The sequence below is a fragment of the Capricornis sumatraensis genome, chromosome 8, assembly GCF_032405125.1.
Source record: "Capricornis sumatraensis isolate serow.1 chromosome 8, serow.2, whole genome shotgun sequence".
NCBI classification, from domain to species: domain Eukaryota; kingdom Metazoa; phylum Chordata; class Mammalia; order Artiodactyla; family Bovidae; genus Capricornis; species Capricornis sumatraensis.
In genome coordinates this window covers 5,385,269-5,406,784 of record NC_091076.1, presented here as the reverse complement: position 1 = coordinate 5,406,784, position 21,516 = coordinate 5,385,269, and the positions used below count along the sequence as shown (strand labels likewise).

At 41.6% G+C, this 21,516-nt stretch overlaps 1 protein-coding gene across 2 annotated transcripts in view; it reads right to left on the bottom strand.

Moving 5' to 3' along the window:
- Positions 1 to 21,516, bottom strand: part of KMT5B (lysine methyltransferase 5B) — a 57,414-nt gene that overhangs the window by 22,439 nt on the left and 13,459 nt on the right. For both annotated transcript variants that reach the window (XM_068979124.1, XM_068979125.1), the window contains exons 2-4: positions 14,630 to 14,865; positions 4,933 to 5,080; positions 1,523 to 1,591 (exon numbers count right to left, since the gene is read on the bottom strand). In XM_068979124.1, the coding sequence (XP_068835225.1) occupies positions 1,523 to 1,591; positions 4,933 to 5,080; positions 14,630 to 14,789 (377 nt within the window). In that variant the 5' untranslated portion in view covers positions 14,790 to 14,865. The remainder of the gene's footprint in view (positions 1 to 1,522; positions 1,592 to 4,932; positions 5,081 to 14,629; positions 14,866 to 21,516) is intronic.

Here is a 21,516-nt window from a genome sequence, read left to right as displayed (position 1 = left end):
AGGAAGAAAATGCTACTGGGTGCAGACAGGAAGGGGAATAGACAGCTGTTTTCGATAACCACATAGAACATCAAAATCACCTGGCTGACAGTTCAAGTTAAATCCCATTATAATAAAAACTGTGAGGAAATAAAAATTATTTAATAACAAGGCTGTTACAACTATCAGGTCCAGAGCAAAAGGCATGGGGGATCTTGGAAAAAATTAATTTTCTATTCTTGAATAGAAAAATATAAAAAAAAAAAGAAAAATATGCTCTGTCCTCTCCTTTATACAGTCATGCTAAATCTCCCATATAAACTGGATAAAGCTATTCTACACCATGGCTCCTAAAGGTAGAAGAAAATTCAGACAATCTAAAAAATTATGTCTGGCTCCACAAATGAGAAAAATAAGGCCCAATGAGGGCCAACTGCTGGAAGGAGGGGCCTGTTACCCAAGCTTTTCTTGGCCCTGCTCTCATCTGAAGCATGGGCGCCCTCTTGTGTGCCTTCACCATGAGAACGGGCTCTGACTTCTAGCTGAGCACCAGCACCAAGCCCCGCCCGAGACCGCGCACCGACCGCGCACCTGCCGCCCTGACAGCACAGCCGAAGGAGTGGAAGCAAGCTGTGTATGGGGCGGCAGGTGGGGCAAGGGAGACAGGTCTTTGGCGTTTCCAAATCAACACGCCCCTCCTCCCTCTTAATATGACATATGCAACTTTCAATAAACCAAACATTTATTTTTCTCTTCCCACACTTCTCTGATCCCATGGCCGGTATAGGAAATTTAAAAATACGGCATTTACAATTACTTACTATTAAAAGGGGCAGGGGAAAAACATATGAATTCACACTCCCACACACCTGTTCCCCACTCTTTCCAGAGACTGACTTCCCAGGTTTTCCTGCTATTTGGTTTTTCTGTTTCCAAACCCAAGAGGCCACTGTGGCAATGAAGAAAAGCTGCAGGTGGGTATTAGCTGCACTACTGCCCTTCCAATGTAAACCAAGAGCTGACTGGAGGGAGGGAAAGAGGAGGGGCACAGAAAAAGGGAGCGAGGGAAAGAGGGAGGGAGAGAGAGAAACATGCTCAAATATTTAAGATAAAAATAAACCCGTGAGGCAACATCGTGACCACATTCCCCCTCTCAAGAAAGTTTAACTGCAAACTGACATTCCGAGATGCTGGGGGGCGAGGGGGAGTTCCGCTAGGACAGCTCTTCATTCCTTCTTGACCTGAAAGTAAACAACAACCAGAAACATACCTGGCTGAGTCCTGCAATCAGTGCTCAGCTAATCCCATGGAGTGCCTCCTGATCTTTGGATGAATGATTTCTCTTAAAATTACCCTGTTATGGAGTACAAGTGGTTTTTTAAATATAGCTAATACTAAAGACCAAATTTTCAAAAGGTTTGCAAAATGTTCTACAAATCTTGTTTACGCTGACACCTCCAAATTACTTAACATAAAAGAACATTATAATGGCTGAAACAAGTTAGTTTGTATCTTATTACTATTTGTAATGCTCTCTACCTACCTTACAGGGTTGTTGTGAGAAAAACTGTCAGATTTTGAAAAATGCCTTGAGCTCCTCGGAGGAAAGGCGCTATATAAATGCAAAAACAAACAATAAAAAACTATTTGTATAATTTGCATTTGTAATTTCTAAACAGACTTACAATAATAGATGTAGCAGAAATCCATAACATGCTGTGATATCTAACAACTTTAAGAAGCCACAGGTTGGCTCAAAATGATAAAAAAGGCCAGGAAGCTAAAATTCTTTCCTTCCCACAAAACATTTTATCCTTGATTATACTAAGAGTTCAAAAACTTTCTTTATGCTTTCCAGTCAAACACTTGATATTAAAGTGACATTTAAAGTGATTTATAAGTTCACATTCAACAGTGGATACAAATGATAAAACAGTGGATATCAAATATATAAATAATGAAAAAAAATTAGATGGTTAGTGTAGTGGAATTAGGTAAGTGAGGAGTGCACAGGCGGAAAGTCTGTGCCCTGCGAGGACTCTTCCTGTTTCTTCACAATGTGATGTCCCCTCAGCTCCTCAGGATACTGTGAAATCACTGGTCACACGGCCTGAACAATGGGGCATCACTGACAACACCTATTCCTGATTCACGACCTTCATCTCTCCACTAGCTTTTTAAAAATCATTAGAGGTATTACTAACAACTCAATTTTCTAGTTAAAAAGATGAATTTAAATTTTATAACTGACAAAAGTCAACTAAATCAAAACATTTCCTGATAAATTGAAATTACTGTTTTGCTTATGCTATTTCTAGGCATTCATACCACAAGTCTGGATTGCCTTGTTAGTAAATACAGGGATATGCTAAGGTTAAAATATAACCAATTCATAACATATCCAGTTTGGGAAAATCTCAAATAATTAAACATCTACTGTTTCTGAACAGTATCACTGAAGGTACAACTGAAGTAAGTAGAAGGGAGGAAGAGGGCATAAAACCAGAAAAACTAAAATCAAATCACAGATCGATAAACATGAGAACAAAGAAGCCACTTATAAGTAACAGATAGCCTGGAGAGTTAAAATCCAAGTTCCACTCACATCCTCCAGTCACTTCTTTGCACCTCAAAGAAAGAGAAGTCCACAAAACACTAATGATTTCAGAAGTATATGTGATTATTCCAAGAAAACACTGCCAAGTTTCCCTACTGCCTATAACATAGCTTTGAAAACCGCGTAAGTGGCATTCTGGCAAATTCTCACTCAGAAGATAAAGAACTAAGCGACAGCTTTATTTTCAAATAGTCCCACTAAGAATGAATGAAGGCCTCTACTGAGGCGGCGGCAGCACACTGTGCTTGACACAGCGGCACTGACCGCTCGCCGCACTGTAAGCGGTGACCCTGTCACTAGGCCAACGGAGTCTAACCGGGGGCAGCAGCATTAGCTACAGCATCAGAGGCTATTTTAGAGCTGTTTGAGTAGAACCAAATGAAGCACTGGAAAATATGAACCTGGGGTACTTGGATACAGTAAGATTTAAAGTTTTAATAATAATATCTGTGTGGTAATCCTAAACTTTCCATTTTAGGACTACATGTCTTAAGATGAGTCCCAGAACTACTGATAAGGGAGTCTCTATCCACTTAGCACATGGCGACAAGGCTCAGCAGGCTCGATGGTTTGGGACTTTGCTTCCCAAGTGTAACTGGGAGTTTGTGACAAACGGAGATTCTCAGGCCCCACCTCAAAGCTACTGAATCAGAACCTGCATCTTAATAAGGTTCCCAAGTGACTCATATGTAAGCTGATTATAAGCAGCAGTTGTCCAGGACTTTTACAGAAAACATGAGTTATTTACTGTTACGGACACCAGTAACAGGTAACTCTTCAGCCTTGGGGACAGTCAAAGCATGAGGGCTTCAGAATACATGGAGTTCTTTCCCAAGCCATTAAGACTTTTGTTGTAATTCTGATGGAAAACTTTCTAAAAGTGGTTTATATGCTTCCATATTTCAGGATACAAGGCATAATAAACATAATCTGTTTCTTGATGACTCCAGGCCGTAATTACAGGCCTTTGAGGTAATATTCTGAATGCCACTAGACTACTGGGTCAAACAGTGAGTGTATCACTTTTTCTTCCAGGCTAACCAGTGAGTTAAATACTACTAGGACTCTACTAGCAGGAGAATGAGCCCCGGCCTCTTATGTTCACTGGGAAATAAGTGATACGGACTCAGAATAATGCAAGCCAGATTTTAGTTAGGCACTAGGGCATCCAATCCTGCTGATTTTAGGAAATCTATGTGCCCCTCTGACGGCAGGGAACCAGTTAAATAATCTCAAGTCCATTCCAAATTTCACTTCATTTTAGTAAGTAAAGATACATGATGGCAGGAAATTACATGAAAATATCAAAGGCATGTTTTAACCGGAATTACTTCTTTGGGAATTTAGAATATAATTGATAAATGAATTATCTGGTTTTAATTGTTAACAAGGGACAGAATTAAAGAGGAAGAAATGAACACATGACTTTCCTCTAACCACCTGTCCCCAGCTAGTTACTGGTGACCATCCGCCTGGTGATCCAGTCCCTCCAGGGCCGTCCCTGACATGGCAGCTACACAGCATCACGCTGGTATGACGCAGCCAAGAGTGAGCAAAGGTCCAGAATTTGCTCCACATTCTGAATGAACCCCCACTGTCCTGCTTTTCCACCAGATTTCAAAACCCTCTGGACATTAAGAGGCAACAAAAAGTTGTAAAGGTCTGACTTCAGTGCTTGGCGGCAGTTAATTATGAAATTATCAAAGGGTCTTTTTGGGAGCAAGATGATGTTTAAGACAATTAAAGAAATTTAAAGGGTGACAGATGTAAAGAGTTATGTAGTATTTTAAATCTGTGGCATGCGATATTCAATAAAGCAGTTACAGATTTATTGATATTTTTTATCTGCATACTGAATATAAGCACGTCTTTACTTCTAATGACTAGCTGAGTCTCAAAGATAAAACATAATGGTAAAACTCCCTATATATAGTAACAATTATTTAAAAGAAGAAAAGTTTGTAATAAAATCATGAAAAAAACTGATGCCACCTAATTTAAGTAGGAAAAAAAATCATCCACATTTTCAAGATTGTACAGGATGCATATAAGCTATTTCTTTCAGCTAAGATAATTCTCATCAACATCTAAAACAGAATATAAAGATATGCCTCCAACTTTATATTTTAATAGAACCATCTCAAGATGAAATAAGAACACAGAATTAAAACACACAGCTCTTGGAAGCTTTTGTTGCTCTTCTTGGCTCACACTTGGAAAATTCTTCTGCAACAAAAACTTTAACATCACTTTAAATTTTGACTTAAAATTAACCATCTATTTTCTCAAGTTCAACGACATCATCTGTTCCACTCAGAATAAAGACTTAAAATTACCTAGTATTCATTTTGTGTGTTTGAAAACCTAAATAGGGATCAAGAACCAAACTGGTTGCTAGGTCATCATTTTCACAGAGTTCCTTGGCAGACATTCCAGAAGATGGTACATATCGACTCTGTCCTTCAAAGCCTGAATTCCCATTACCTGTGAGAAGAAAAGAGAAAAAGTAACTTGCACTGAATACTACTTAAATCTACCTTAAAAACCTTTAGCCTCACTGCCCATTCAAGTTAGTAATTAAGAATTAAAACTGCTACTTCAATCAATTTTACCAATTAAAAACTGAGTACCCTTTGCAAAAATAGAAAAACCAAATGCAGTACATTAACTCAATTATTGAGAACATTTTCATTAGATAATATTATCAAGTTTCCCAAGAACAGGGTCTAGATAGCTGTGATACCCTGGCTCAGATACCTTACTTGCCCATCCAAGGAAGAGCTGAGACACAGGAGACCGGCAGATGTTCGTCACAGTAGCAAGACAGCATCAAGGGCCACTGCAGACGGGGCTGGGGTCAGAAGGAAACAAGAGGAACACAAGAGCCCTCTGCAAGAAGTGCCAGAAGGGCAGATCTCAAAGGAGCCAGAAAGGAACATCACGGTGTTACACCTTCAGCTTCCTGCTTTTGGGCAGATGTGTGATTATCATCCCCACTAAGCAGGAAATTGAGGCCCAGAGGTTAAGAAACTTGCCTATGGTTACAGAGCCAGGTAGCAGAAGAGGGGAGAGAGGTAGAGAGAGACTGAGAGGGCTATTTCTAACTAACCTGCTTGAAACAGATTTTGAAGGAACGGATAAAAATAGAGAAGTGACTGAAAAAGGTAACTAAAGTAAATGGGTTTAACTGTGTAAAAAAAAACAATGTAAAGAGAGGAAAGGAAGACTAAACTTGTACGGCTGAAGCTTCCTCAGTGCTGATTTAGGTCTGATGTACATGTCACTGAGTCTTCATGGAGCCAGCACATGTAATTACAGAGGATACCAGCAGTGTAACTTTAAGCCTCTCAAAATTAAAAGGTGGAAGCATGAGAGACAAAGCGAGAGGTCTAACCATTTCATTCACTCTTCCAGTAAGTAAATAAATAAATACTTACATGTAAGTCCCTGGCAAAGAGTATTTGTTTTCAAGTCAAACTTCTGCATGTAGGTATGTGTACAACTATCAAAGTTGTTACATTTTCTATAACAGCTTTATTAAAATTTAATTCACATACAAGTCACCCATTTACAGTATACAATTCAGAATATGGTTTTACACATATTTACAGAATTGTATAACCATCACTGCAATCAATTCTGGAACATTTTCATCACCCCTAAAAGAAACCCCATACCTACTACAAGTTACTGTCCATTTTTCCCTCCCACACAACCTCCGGCAACCACTCATCTACCCTGCTTCTGTGGATTTGCCTAGCTCTGAAAATTTCCCATGGATGGAATCATACGACATGCTGTCTTCTGTGACTGACTTCCACGCTGTACCATGCATCAGTACTTCATTCCTTATTAAGGCCAAAGAATATTTCACTGTATGAATAGACCACATTTTGTTTTTCATTCATCAGCTGATGGAAACACAGGGGCTGTATCCATTTCTGGCTATGATGAATAAGGTTTCCATGAACATTCAAGTAAAGTTTCTGTGAGTACATATGTTTTCCAACTCTCTTAGGTACATATCCAGGGGTGGAAACTGCTGGGTCATGTGGTAACTCTATGCTGAACCTTTTGAGAAACTGCCAGACTGTTTTCCAAGTGGCTGCACCATTTTATGTTCCCAGAAACAGTGTATGAGGACTCTAAATTCACCACATCATCACCAGCACTCGTTACTATTTGTCCTTTTGATTTCAGACATCCTACTGATTGTGAAGGGGTACCCTATGGTTTTGATTTGAATTTCCCTGATGACTAATGATTTTGAGTATCTTTTTTCAGGTATTGGCTATTTGTATATCTTTGAAGAAATGTCTGTCTATTCAGATCCCTTGCCCATTTAACAATTTAAATTGTCTTTTATTATTTACTTGTAAGAATTCTTTTTAAAATTTATTTGGCTGTGCTGGGTCACTGTTGCTGTGTGAGCTCTTCTCCAGCTGCAGGGTATGGGCTTCCCAGCGATGGCTTCTCTCGTGGCGCATACGGGCTTCGGTAGTGCCACACATGGGCTCGACGGTTGCAGTTCCTGGGCTCTCGAGCACAGGCTCAGTATCGTGGCACACCACCGTAGCTGCCCCACCCCATGCATGTGGAAGCTTCCCAGGCCAGGGATCGAACTGTGTCTCTTGCACTGGCAGGTGGACTCTTTACCACTGAGCCACCAGGGAAGCCCACAAGAGTTCTTTATTCTGGATACTAGTCCTTTATCAGATATGTGATTTGGAAACATTTTCTCCTGTTCTGTAAGCTGTCTTTCCACGTTCTCGATGGTATTCCTTAAAGTCTGCAACTTCAGTGAAATTCACGTTATCCTTTTTCTTCTGATCCCTGTGCCTTTAGCGTCATATCCAAGAAACCACCGCCTAATCCAAAGTCATGGAAACTTACCCATGTGTTTTCTTCTGGGGGTTTTATAGTGTAAGCATTTAATCTAGGTCTTTGGTCCATTTTGAGTTAATGTTGCACATACGATCTGAGGTTCGATCTAACTTCATTCTTTTGCATGTGAGTATACAGTTTGGCCAGAACCAACTGCTAAAAAAACTATTCTTTCCTCGCTTAATTTCATTCACTTCTGTCAAAAATCAATTGACTACAAACATGAGGGTCTTCTCTGGATTCTCAAATCTATTTCATGAATATACGTCTATCCACATGCTAGTATAATGCTATCTTGATTACTGCAGCTTTGTAGTAAGCTCTGAACTGAAAAGTATGAATCTTTCAAGTCTGAGTTTTTTGAAGACTCTTTTAGCTATTGTAGGCCCCTTGAATTTTCTTAAGAGATCTAGGATGGGCCTGTCAATTTCTACAGAGAAGCCAGTTGAGGTTTTGATAGAGATTACATTCAACCTGTGGGGCTTCCCTGGTAGCTCAGCTGGTAAAGAATCTGCCGGTAATGCAGGAGACTCTGGTTCGATTTCTGGGTTGGGAAGATCCCCTGGAGAAGGGATAGGCTACCCACTCCAGTATTCTTGGGCTTCCCTGGTGGCTCAGATAGTAAAGAATCCATCTACAATGCAGGAGACCTGGGTTCGATCCCTGGGTTGAGAAGACCCCCTAGAAGAGGGCATGGAAACCCACTCCAGTATTCTTGCCTGGAGAATCCCACGGACAGAGGAGCCTGTCCATGGGGTCCCAAAGAGTCGGACACGACTCAGCGACTAAGCACAGCACACATTCAATCTGTAGATCATTTGGGGAGTATTACCATCTTAACAATATTAAGTCAATCAATGAATATGGGATGTCTTTCCATTTACTTAGATCTTTCATTTCTTTTCAATAACGTTTTATAGTTGTCAGAGTGTAAGTTTTATACTTTATGTTAAATTTATTGCTGTTTCTTTCTGATGCCATTGTACACGAAACTGTTACTTTTATTTTTGGATTCTTTATTGAAAGTGTATAGACAGACAATTGATTTTTGTACACTTGTATCCTGCAATTTTGCTGAACTCATTTATTCTAATATTTTAGAGGATTCCTTAGGACTTTCTATATACACAATCATGTCATCTTCAAACAGAGATTGTTTTACTTCTTTTCCAATGTAGATGCCTTTAAGTTCATTTTCTTGCTTAACTGCCGTAGTCAGAACTTCTAGTACAATGCTGAACAGAAGTGATGAGAACAGATAAATTTCTGTCTTGTTCCTGACCTCAGGAGAAACCATCCACCATTATACATGACATTAAGCATTATCAGGTTGAAGAATCCCTTTCTATTCCTAGTTTGCTGAGAGTTTTTATCCTGAAAGGATGTTGGATTTTGTCAAATGCTTCTTCTACATCTACTGGGATGATAGTACGGTTTTTGTCCTTTATTCTACTGATACGATTGATATCACATCAGTTGATTCTCAGACATTAAACCAACCTTGCATTCCTGGGACAAATCCCACTTGGGCATGCTACAGAACTCTCTTCATCTGTTGCTGGATCTGGCTGACTAGTATTTCACTGAGGATTTCTGCATCCATATTTATTAGAGACATTGGTCTGCAGGTCTCCTTTTCTCATGATGGCTCTGGTACAAGGATAATACTGGCCTTTTCTGTGCTGGTAGTGTTTTCTGTTTTTGATTTTAAATTTACTGATTCAATCTTCTTTACTTGCTTTATAGGTTTATTCAGATTTTGTATAAATTTCTTTCTAATTCAGTTTCAGTAATTTATTACTTTCTATAAATTTGTTCACTTAATCTTAGCTATTTTATTTCTTGGTATACAGTTGTTCATAGTATTCTAATGCTTTACATTTTGCTAAGGCAGTAGTAATACCCTTCAATCCCACAGCCTCCAGAAGAATTGTTCCTTTCAAATTGTTGTGTTAGAGAAGACTCTTGAGAGTGCCTTGGACTATAGGGAGAGCAAACCAGTCATAAGGAGTTCAGTTCAGTTCAGTCGCTCAGTCGTGTCCGACTCTTTGCGACCCCATGGATCGCAGCACGCCAGGCCTCCCTGTCCATCACCATCTCCTGGAGTTCACTCAGACTCACGTTCATCGAGTCCATGATGCCATCCACCCATCTCATCCTGGGTCGTCCCCTTCTCCTCCTGCCCCCAATCTCTCCCAGCATCAGAGTCTTTTCCAATGAGTCAACTCTTCGCATGAGGTGTCCGAAGTACTGGAGCTTCAGCTTTAGCATCATTCCTTCCAAAGAAATCCCAGGCTTGATCTCCTTCGAATGGACTGGTTGGATCTCTCTGCAGTCCAAGGGACCCTCAAGAGTCTTCTCCAACACCACAGTTCAAACGCACCAATTCTTCAGCGCTCAGCCTTCTCCACAGTCCAACTCTCACATCCATATATGACCAAAGGAAAAACCATAGCCTTGACTAGACGGACTTTAGTCGGCAAAGTAATGTCTCTGCTTTTGAATGTACTATCTAGGTTGGTCATAACTTTTCTTCCAAGGAGTAAGCGTCTTTTAATTTCATGGCTGCAGTCACCATCTGCAGTGATTTTGGAGCCCAAAAAAATAAAGTCTGACACTGTCTCTACTGTTTCCCCATCTATTTCCCATGAAGTGATGGGACCAGATGCCATGATCTTCATTTTCTGAATGTTGAGCTTTAAGCCAACTTTTTCACTCTCCTCTTTCAGTTTCATCAAGAGGCTTTTTAGCTCTTCACTTTCTGCCATAAGGGTGGTGTCATCTGCATATCTGAGTTATTGATATTTCTCCCGGCAATCTTGATTCCAGCTTGTGTTTCTTCCAGTCCAGTGTTTCTCATGATGTACTCTGCATAGAAGTTAAATAAGCAGGGTGACAATATACAGCCTTGATGTCCTCCTTTTCCTATTTGGAACCAGTCTGTTGTTCCATGTCCAGTTCTAACTGCTGCTTCCTGACCTGCATACAGATTTCTCAAGAGGCAGGTCAGGTGGTCTGGTATTCCCATCTCTTTCAGAATTTTCCACAGTTTATTGTGATCCACACAGTCAAAGGCTTTGGCATAGTCAAGAAAGCAGAAATAGATGTTTTTCTGAAACTCTCTTGCTTTTTCCATGATCCAGCGCATGTTGGCAATTTGATCTCTGGTTCCTCTGCCTTTTCTAAAACCAGCTTGAACATCAGGGAGTTCACGGTTCATGTACTGCTGAAGTCTGGCTTGGAGAATTTTCTGCATTACTTTACTAGCGTGTGAGATGAGTGTGATTGTGTGGTAGTTTGAGCATTCTTTTGCATCGCCTTTCTTTGGAATTGGAATGAAAACTGACCTTTTCCAGTCCTGTGGCCACTGCTGAGTTTTCCAAACTTGCTGGCATATTGAGTGCAGCATTTTCATAGCATCATCTTTCAGGATTTGAAACAGCTCAACTGGAATTCCATCACCTCCACTAGCTTTGTTCATAGTGATGCTTTCTAAGGCCCACTTGACTTCACATTCCAGGATGTCTGGCTCTCGATGAGTGATCACATCATCATGATTATCTGGGTCATGAAGATCTTTTTTGTACAGTTCTTCCGTGTATTCTTGCCACCTCTTCTTAATAGCTTCTGCTTCTGTTAGGTCCAGACCATTTCTGTCCTTTATCGAGCCAATCTTTGCATGAAATGTTCCCTTGGTATTTCTAATTTTCTTGAAGACATCTCTAGTCTTTCCCATTCTGTTCTTTTCCTCTATTTCTTTGCATTGATCACTGAGGAAGGCTTTCTTATGTCTTCTTGCTATTCTTTGGAACTCTGCATTCAGATGCTTATACCTTTCCTTTTCTCCTTTGTTTTTCGCCTCCCTTCTTTTCACAACTATTTGTAAGGCCTCCCCAGACAGCCATTTTGCTTCTTTGCATTTCTTTTCCATGGGGATGGTCTTGATCCCTGTCTCCTGTACAATGTCACAAACCTCATTCCATAGTTCATCAGGCACTCTATCTATCAGATCTAGACCCTTAAATCTATTTCTCACTTCCACTGTATAATCATAAGGGATTTGATTTAGGTCATACCTGAATGGTCTAACGGTTTTCCCTACTTTCTTCAATTTAAGTCTGAATTTGGCAATAAGGAGTTCATGATCTGAGCCACAGTCAGCTCCCGGTCTTGTTTTTGACTGTATAGAGCTTCTCCATCTTTGGCTGCAAAGAATATAATCAATCTGATTTCGGTGTTGACCATCTGGTGATGTCCATGTGTAGAGTCTTCTCTCGTGTTGTTGGAAGAGGGTGTTTGCTATGACCAGTGCATTTTCTTGGCAAAACTCTATTAGTTTTTGGCTGCGCAGGCACAGGAGGGCCTAGAGGAGCTATCCCACGTTGAAGGTCAGGAACGGTGGCAGTAAGGAGACACCCCTCGTTCAAGGTAAGGAACAGTGGCTGTGCTTTGCTGGAGCAGCCGTGAAGAGATACCCCACGCCAAGGTAAGAGAAACCCAAGTAAGACAGTAAGTGTTGCAAGAGGGCATCAGAGGGCAGACACACTGAAACCATACTCACAGAAAACTAGTCAATCTAATCACACCAGGACCACAGCCTTGTCTAACTCAATGAAACCAAGCCATGCCTGCGGGGCAACCCAAGACGGGCGGGTCATGGTGGAGAGGCCTGACAGAACGTGGTCCACTGGAGAAGGGAATGGCAAGCCACTTCAGTATTCTTGCCTTGAGAACCCCATGAACAGTAGGAAAAGGAAAAATGATAGGATACCAAAAAGAGGAACTCCCCAGGTCATTAGATGCCCAACATGCTACTGGAGATCAGTGGAGAAATAACTCCAGAAAGAATGAATGGATGGAGCCAAAGCAAAAACAATACCCAGTTGCGGATGTGACTGGTGATAGAAGCAAGATCCGATGCTGTAAAGAGCAATATTGCATAGGAACCTGGAATGTCAGGTCCATGAATCAAGGCACACTGGAAGTGGTCAAACAAGAGATGGCAAGGGTGAACGTCTACATTTTAGAAATCAGCGAACTAAAATGGACTGGAATGGGTGAATTTAACTCAGATGACCATTATACCTACTACTGCGGGCAGGAATCCCTCAGACGAAATGGAGTAGCCATCATGGTCAACAAAAGAGTCCGAAATGCAGTACTTGGATGCAATCTCAAAAACAACAGAATGATCTCTGTTCGTCTCCAAGGCAAACCATTCAATATCACAGTTATCCAAGTCTATGCCCCAACCAGTAACGCTGAAGAAACTGAAGTTGAATGGTTTTATGAAGACCTATAAGATCTTTTAGAACTAACACCCAAAAAAGATGTCCTTTTCATTATAGGGGACCGGAATGCAAAAAAAAAGTCATAAGGAAATCAACTCTAAATATTAATTGGAAGGATTGATGCTGAAGCTGAAGCTCCAATACTTTGGCCACTTGATGCGAAGAGCTGACTCACTGGAAAAGACCCTGACCCTGGGAAAGGTTGAGAGCAGGAGGAAAGGGTGGCAGCAGAGGATGCCATCACTGACTCAATGGACATGAGTCTGAGCAAAATCCATGAGACAGTGAAGGACGGGGAAGGCTGCTGTGCTACAGTCCGTGGAGTAGCAGAGAGCTGGACATGACTTAATAACTGAACAACAACAGTCATGTCCCTTCTGCTGTTGATTCTTCAGCCTTCTTTTTCTTAATCAATCCTGCTTAAAGGTTTGCCAATTCTTGTTGATCTTTTCAAAGAATGAACTTCTTGAGCTTTTTTTCATTTTCTTTGATTTCTATTTTGTTAATTTCTGCTCTATTTCCTTCCTTCTTCCTGCTTTGGGTTTAGTTTTGCTCTTTTTCTGGTGTTTTAAGGTGAAAGGTTAGATTATTGATTGATTCCTTCTTTTTAAAATACAGGTGTTCACAACTATAATTTCCCTCAGGCACTGCTTTTGCTGCATTCCGTAAGTTTTTGGTATGTTGTATCTTCATTTTCAATCGTCTCAAACTATTCACTTATTTCCCTTCTGATTTCTTCTCTAATCCACTGGTTATTTAGGAGTGAGTTAATTTCCACCTATTTGTGTACTTCCCAGGTTTCTGTTATTCATTTCTAATCTTACTCCACTCTGATCAGAACATATATTGTATGATTTCAATCCTTTTAATTTACTGAGGCTTAAAGTATGGCCTAGTCTATGGTCTATCCTGAACGCTTCACATCCACTTAAAAAGAATGTGTGTTCTGCTCCTGTTAAGTGGAGTGTTCTATAGAGGTCTGTCAGGAATAGCTGGTTTAGAGTACTGTTTGAGTCTTCTTTCCTTCATCTTCTGCTTATCCGTTCTATGCATTATTGAAAGTGGGGAACTGAAGTCCCACATTATTGCCGAATCGTCTATTCCTCCCTTCGGCTTTGTGAGTGTTTGCTCCATGTATTCTGTGGTTCTGGTGTTAGATGAAGTCACTAAAGTCTTTAATCTAAGATGATGCATCTCCTCACCACTGACACTCTTTCTGCACCATTCTTGCCCAATAACATCCAGTGTAATGCTGTTCGTCCTCACAGGTTTACATTCATCCTGGGGCAACTTACTACTCCTAAAAGAGCTCTGAAACATGGATCAAATCTACACTTTCTTGAACTCTCAATATGTAGCCTCATTATCAACCCAAAGATACTGAGATAAAAAAGTAATTCATTGTCAACAGTCCTTCTCTATTAGGATATTCATCGTAAATAAACAAGAAACAGTGACAATTTTAACATGTAATGAGGGCTTTAACATGTAAATGAGGGCTGACTTTATCATTCATATCACTCTACAAGTTTTCAAAGAAATACATACTTATACTTACATCAAACATAAAAAAAGTTTAAAATTAAAAGAAATTTAATAGCAGTCTTTTAACATTTTTAATAGAACAAAGCAACCATTCAGGTATAACTTCTACAAAATATAAAGTTATGGATACAAAAACAGTATATTAAGAATTAAATTTGAGTTGTACACAATGTTTGATGAGAATAAAAGTTGACACAACTCTGAAAGAGTAAAAGAACCATACTGTTAATTGAGAAGAGAATACACATGGCAAACTGGAAAGAATTCCTGCCCCATACCACAATTAAAAGAGCGACAGTTGAGGTGTACATACATCTGCTCGACCTCCTCTCGCCTGCGTTTCTGCCAGCCTTCACGCTGTCCTTCCCCGTGTGCTGTAATTTTGCTTGATTCTGCTGATGGTCGTTAGACAACTTGCCTCCATGTCTCCTGCCATTCACCACCATGTTCTTGGATTCTCCCAACCACTTCATACCCACAGGCAGCCTGACCCAGGTGCATTTAGTCACTCTCTTCAAATAGCTTAGAGAATAATTTCAACGTTCTCTCCTGACAGAAACAGAACATGAAAAACAGAGTAAAACGGGGAGGTAAGTACATAGAAGACCGCGCTGCACAGACCCCTGAGCAACTTTCAGCGCATTAAAAGACCACACTGCACAGACCCCTGAGCAACTTTCAGAGCAGTCAAAGACCACGCTGCACAGACCCCTGAGCAACTTTCAGCGCATTAAAAGACCATGCTGCACAGACCCCTGAGCAACTTTCAGAGTAGTAAAAGTAGCTGCACAATCCGTGCTTCCACTCTTCACAGACTGTCCTGGCCCTCCCTCCTTCCATCACGCTGAGCCCTACAGAGCCCCCAGACTCACTCCGCCCTGCTCACTGCTTGTGCTAACAGCGACCGGTAACTAGTAAGTGTTCAATAAATAGTTATCTCTCAGTTACCAATAACAATCATCTTTGCTTCCCATTACCGTGACATCTAGGTAAAGCCAGACATCAATAACTAGCTCAGACTACAAGTTTTGGAAAACTGTTCTAACTCTGTGAATAAACTACAAGAAATATTGCTTCTTCTCTTTTTGAGGAGCTGAAGAAAAGGCCTCTAAGTTAAGCTTTCTCCACAAGAGTTTCGTTAGTCTGAAATCAGTATTAAGGGTATTTAAGAGACCAACATTCAAATATCAAAATACTGCTCATCATGAACTACCTGCCTTAGCTTTCTTTACATTGGCAACAAGAACTGAAATTATATTTGCTAGTACAGTGGTTTCCCTATCTGAATTTTAAATGGCTGAATTTAGGGGCAAAATGACTAGGACAGTGAGTGATGCTTATCATATGTAAGAACCTTTGGAAAAGAAGGTATAATAGATGGTGTTTGCTGGCAGTGAAATAAGAGAGGATGTCCACGTCATCACCTCATTAAGTCAAACTAAAAAGGCTCAAGGAAAGGAAAATACAACAACAGAGCTAAGGGAATTTTGGGATTTCAGCACAACTCTTTCAACGTGCAGAGGGAACTGAGGCAGCACACCCAAGGCGCACCGCCAGCCTGCAGCAGTGTCCAGAGAGGAGCCCAGCACTGCTGCCGAAAGGTCTCTCACTCCAGCAAAGGGCATCGTCCCTCACTTTCCCCAAACACACAGAAAAGTACACGATAAATCATTCTGAAGAACTCCCAGAAATGTAGAGCTGGAGATAATTACTGATACCCAACACAAATACGAAATATTAATTTTTACTTGACCTCCAGTCTCTCTGACATCACAGGAATTCTGTGTGAACTCAGTGAGGTAGAATGTGTGTTAGAGCAACATGCTTAGATATAAGAAGGCAAAAATCAGCTGATCCATATCAAGAATCCTTTTAAATTGTTCTCAAAGATGTATTTTCTCTTAGTTCCTTCACTATTTAAATTCAATTAGTCTACAGCTCTTATTGTACTGATCTTTTGATTCTTCCTGTGGGCTTCACTAAACCTAGAAAAATGCCGCAGCTTAAATAGGTAAAGGCAAGTAAAATACTGATATACCAGTTACAAGCTAAATGTTTTCGAACTAATATACTTTATTAAATAAAACAGTATCTCCTAGCAATGATGGAATATCTTATACTTACACTTAGACAACTGGTCTTTTTGTCTAATTCCTACATGTTCCAGGAAGTCTTCCTTGACCTTCATCCCCAAATCCAGATAGACACCCTACTATAAAACTGGGTGAAAGCCTGTAAGTCACCTTATAGTGGAGGCCTGTCTGTCACCTCCAAAGCTAGCGGAGATGATGGAATTCCAGCTGAGTTATTTCAAATCCTAAAACATGATGCTGTTAAAGAGCTGCACTCAATGTGCCATCAGATTTAGAAAACTCAGCAGTGACCATAGGACCGGAAAAAGTCAGTTTTCATTCCAATCCCAAAGAAAGGCAATGCCACAGAAAGTTCCAACCACCTTAAAGTCACGCTCATCTCACATGCTGGCAAGGTAATGCTCAAAACCCTTCAAGCTAGGCTTTACCAGTAAGCGAGCCAAGAACTTACAGATGTACAAGCTGGATTTAGAAAAGGCAGAGGAAACAGAGATCAAATTGCCAACATCCGCCGGATCACAGAAAAAGCAAGGGAACTGCAGGAAAACATCTACTTCTGCATCACTGACACCCTGCAGCCTCTGACTGTATGGATCACAACTGGAAAATTCTTAAAAAGATGGGAATACCAGACCACCTTACCTACCTATTTCCTGAGAAACCAGTATGCAGGTCAAGAAGCAATAGTTAGAACCAGACATGGAACAATGGACTGGTTTCAAAACTGGGAAAGGAATATGTCAAGGCTAAACATGGTCTCCCTGCTTATTTAACTTCAATGCAGAGTACATTGTGTGAAATGCTGGGCTGGATGAATTACAAGCTGGAATCAAGACCGCCAGGAGAAATATCAATAATATTTGATATCAAATATCTCAGATACACACAGATGATAACACTCTAATGGCAGAAAGTAAAGAGAAATTAAAGAGCCTCTTGATGAGGGTGAAAGAGGAGAGTGAAAAAACAGGCTTAAAGCTCAATATCCAAAAAACTAAGATAATGGCATCCGGTCGAATCACCTCATGGCAACGAGAAGGGGAACAAGTGGAAGCAAAGACAGATTTTATTTTCTTGGAATCCAAAATCACTGAGGACAGTAACTGCAGCCATGAAATTAAAAGATGCTTGTTCCCGGGAAAAAAAGGTATGACAAACCCACACACCATATTAAAAAGCAGACCTTCCGCGACAAAGGTCTGTATAGTCAAGTACACTTTTTCCACTAGTCATGTACAAATGTGAGAGTTCACGAATGTGAACTATCAAGAAGGCTGAGCACTGAAGAATTGATACTTTTGAACTGTGATGTTAGGGAAGACTCTTGAGAGTCCCCTGGACTGCAAGGAGATCAAACCAGTCAAGCCTAAAGGAAATCAACCCTGAATATTCACCGGAGGAACTGATACTAAACCTAAAGCTCCAATACTCTGACCACCTGATGGGAAGAGCCAGCTCATCAGAAGAGACTCTGATGCTGGGAAAGATTGAGGGCAGGGAGAGAAAGGGCCAAAAGAGGATGACGGTTGGATGGCACTGCCGACTCAATGGACATTAATCTGAGCAGATTCCAGGAGACAATGAAGGACAGGGAAGCCTGGCGTGCTGCAGTCCATGGGGTTATGAACAACAACAGTCTGCCTCCTTAAGGGACTGAGGGTTCCTGAAGTCAGGAACGTACTTTTCTTTTCCTTAGCATAGCACGAAGTAGATCAAAGGTACTCAACTGATGAAAGAATAAATTAGGCTGTGATCTAAGCCACCTCACAGGAGCTGCCACGTCCGTATTTTTTTGGACTATAAGTTATAACCTCACCGCCAGCTCTCTTCTTCCTCAAGGTGCCTGTGCTGGCAATGGCAGCTGGAGCAGGGCTGGCACAGGCGGCACAGCTCTCATCACCAGCAACCTCCCGCGCACCTACCACAGTGCTTTCAGGTCCACCCCCGACTCTGTACCTCCAAAGAAAACAGTAAGGAAGTTCATCTCAAGAACGTCTCCGTATATTGGTAACACAGGACCTACAGACAATGATGAAAGAATGTGTTTTTAAGCCTCTTTTAGGACTCCTAATACTCCTCAATGATATAAAAGGTAACTATATGGAATAGAAAAGAGGACCGTGGCTTTAGACAGAATTAAGAGACAAAAGAAAGAGCAAATCACCTCCCCAGAGAACCCTTCAGCCTCAACCAAGCTCCCAGTCAGAGGAAAAAAGCAGAAAATCTGGGACAACGCCCAGCAATCTGTGCTTTAATAAGCCCTCCAGGTGATTCTGATGCAACTCCAGGGTCTGAACTACTTTTCTAAGTTACTTGTTCATCTACTAGGGCAAAGAACAGATGTCAAATTTTTAGGGAAAATTAAAGAATAAAAAATTTTAATTTGAGGAAATTATACCTATCAACCCAATTTCTCCCAAGAATTCAGAAAGTTCACCAATAAATCATTTTAGTAGTACACTCTAACTCAGTTCATGGAGAACAGACTGAGATCCACTCTAACTTACACATAATTTCAATTAAATGTAGGTTAATGACCAAAAAACGGGAGCAAATGCATAATCCGGGGTGTCTCAAGTATATTGCAGTCAATTGATACTATTTTATTTCAACTGAAGGACCCAAAGCACTCTGTCAATCAGAAGACGTGGCTGAATTCCACTGGATGAACACGCTGCAGGGACGTCTGGGTAGGCCCCGTACTCCAGCAGAGGCACCAACACTCTCCACTCGTCTGGGCAACAACAGCTATCGTTACAGCAAAAGACTTCAGCTCATGATGAATATTCTGTGAAAGCAGTTTTAGTAAAGCTAGCAGATTGGGAGCTATGTATAAAATTTTAGCTCAAAATAAACATATCCTCTACTAATCATCAGGTCATCGTCTGCTCTGCCCTCATGAGTACAGGATCTGCTCTTGTTGGCATGATCGTTCCCCCAGGACGATGGGCTGGAAGAACACTTTCATATTAAAGGTGGAGATGGAATTTGAAAAGCTAACACAGGTAGGTATTTTCATAGGAGAAACAGGAGCTCAAGACACGGGGTGGCTCCCCCTCCCAACAGAGGAAGGGTGCAGTCTCTCTGGCCTGGAACCCAGCTGGCTCACATGGAAATACTACCATGGTCTTGACTTGGTTGACAGTATCTGAGCTGTATTTAGAAGTTAAAATCACCTCAAATTTATCTCAAAATTGGCAGAAAAAAAATTTTAAGAAAGGAGTACTGGCTATTCCTTAAATGGCCTAACAAGTTACAAATCACTCTGTTAATTTCCCAATTAAAAAATCATGAAAATTATTACATCTACTACACTCCAGTCACTGAGGACGCAGCAAACAAGGCTTCTGCCCTCATCTGTGCTTAAATTCTAATGAAGAAAGCTCCGGAAAATGACAAATTAGCAAATAAACGCCAGCATCTTGGAGAAAATAAAACCATTTCTAAGTGGCATGAGGTGCTTTAGGTGGAACCCAGGTGGGGCAGGGAAAAGCACCGGGGAGCACTGGAGAGCGAGCACAGGCAAAGGGCAGGTACAAAGCTGGGGGAGAAGGCCCAGCAGAGCCCTGTGCAGCTGGAGCAAAGGAGGCGGTCAGAGGGCAGGAGGCAGGCCAGGCAGGTTCCCAGAAAAAACAGTGTTGACAGGGAGCCTCCAAACCCTGGCTGAGACCTAGGCATTAACTCTCAGTGAGAAAACAGTAGGGATGGGAGCTGAGTGGTAAAGGCCTCTGCTGGCTGCTCTTATGAAGAAGAGCAGCACTAATTAAGCAACTAATAATCTGGGAGGACAAGAGAAAAAGCAGTTAAGAGACCACAGCAATAAATGAGAGGAGAGATGGATACTGGTGGCCCGCAGTAGCAGAGTTGGGGAGAAGGGGTTGAGTTCAGGGGTCCTTTCAGAAGGTTTTGCTGACAAACAGGATTTGCTAACACTGTGTGGAAGAAAGAGGTCTCAGATATGCTTGCAAATGGAAGAAGGGACTCAGAAGTTATGGAGGTGACTGGGGGGCTGTTTTTCCCCACCCCTCTGCCCTGGGAACATGTTCCTGTGAGTCGGGGGTCTGTGGGAGGTGAGCCTAGGGGCTGAGGGGCCAGGGCACTGATGACCTTCGTGGACGGCGTGAAACAGGTGCTGCCCGTGTTCACTGCATGTAAGCCATCACCTGCAGAGACTTACACACCCTGCTGGAACCTCCCCCAGCCACGCCCCAACCCGCGCTTTTAAAGTCTCTTCAGGTGATTCCTAGAGAAGGAAATGGCAACCCACTCCAGTATCCTTGCCCGGAAATCCCATGGATGGAGGAGCCTGGTGGGCTATAGTCCACGGGGTTGCAGAGTCGGACACAACTGAGCGACTTCACTTCAAGACCACAGGAAGATCAGGTTTTGGTAGGGGCTGGGGGGGAAGGAGTTTGGCTTGGTTGTGTTTGAGGTATCTGTTAAAAAGAGTCCAAGCAGAGAGGTCTAGGCAGCCAGACACAAGGCCCTGGAGGTCAGGTCCAGGCTGGATGTACACACTTGGGAACTGGGGACTAGTGAGAGGTCAAACCACAGGACCAAGTGAAATCTCCTAGGGAGGAAGTAAAGAGGAAAGAAGTCAAGGGCCAAGGGGGCCCAGGTATTTAGAGCTCCAGATGATGGAACAGCAGCTGAGGACACCAGAAGGGGCAAAGAGTAAGCAAGGAGGCGAAGCAAGAGTGAATCAGGGACCCGCGTTTCAGGAAGGAGGCCTGGCTGGGCACAGGCTGCAGGGCTCATCAGGCAGATCTCTGAGGGTCCGGGCCGCTGTGAGCCTCTTCTGGAAAGGACAAAGAACCTCTGAAATGGACATGATGTCTTGAAACATGAGCTCATGGGGAAAGAACTAGATGGCAGAAAGGAATATAAAGAATCATGAGTAGAGAGAGTCCTAAGGTCTTTTCATTTGTTTAAAATAAGAGAAAGAAAGTCTAAATTTCAGGTACCAGAAAAGATATCTGTAACATTGAGAGGATGGGAATAGGTCAATTTGAGACAGCATGCTTATCTTTGTTCTGTTGTTTTTAAATGAACAGATTTACTAGTTATCAGGAAGGGACTAAAATCACCAGTATCCTGATGGAAAGAA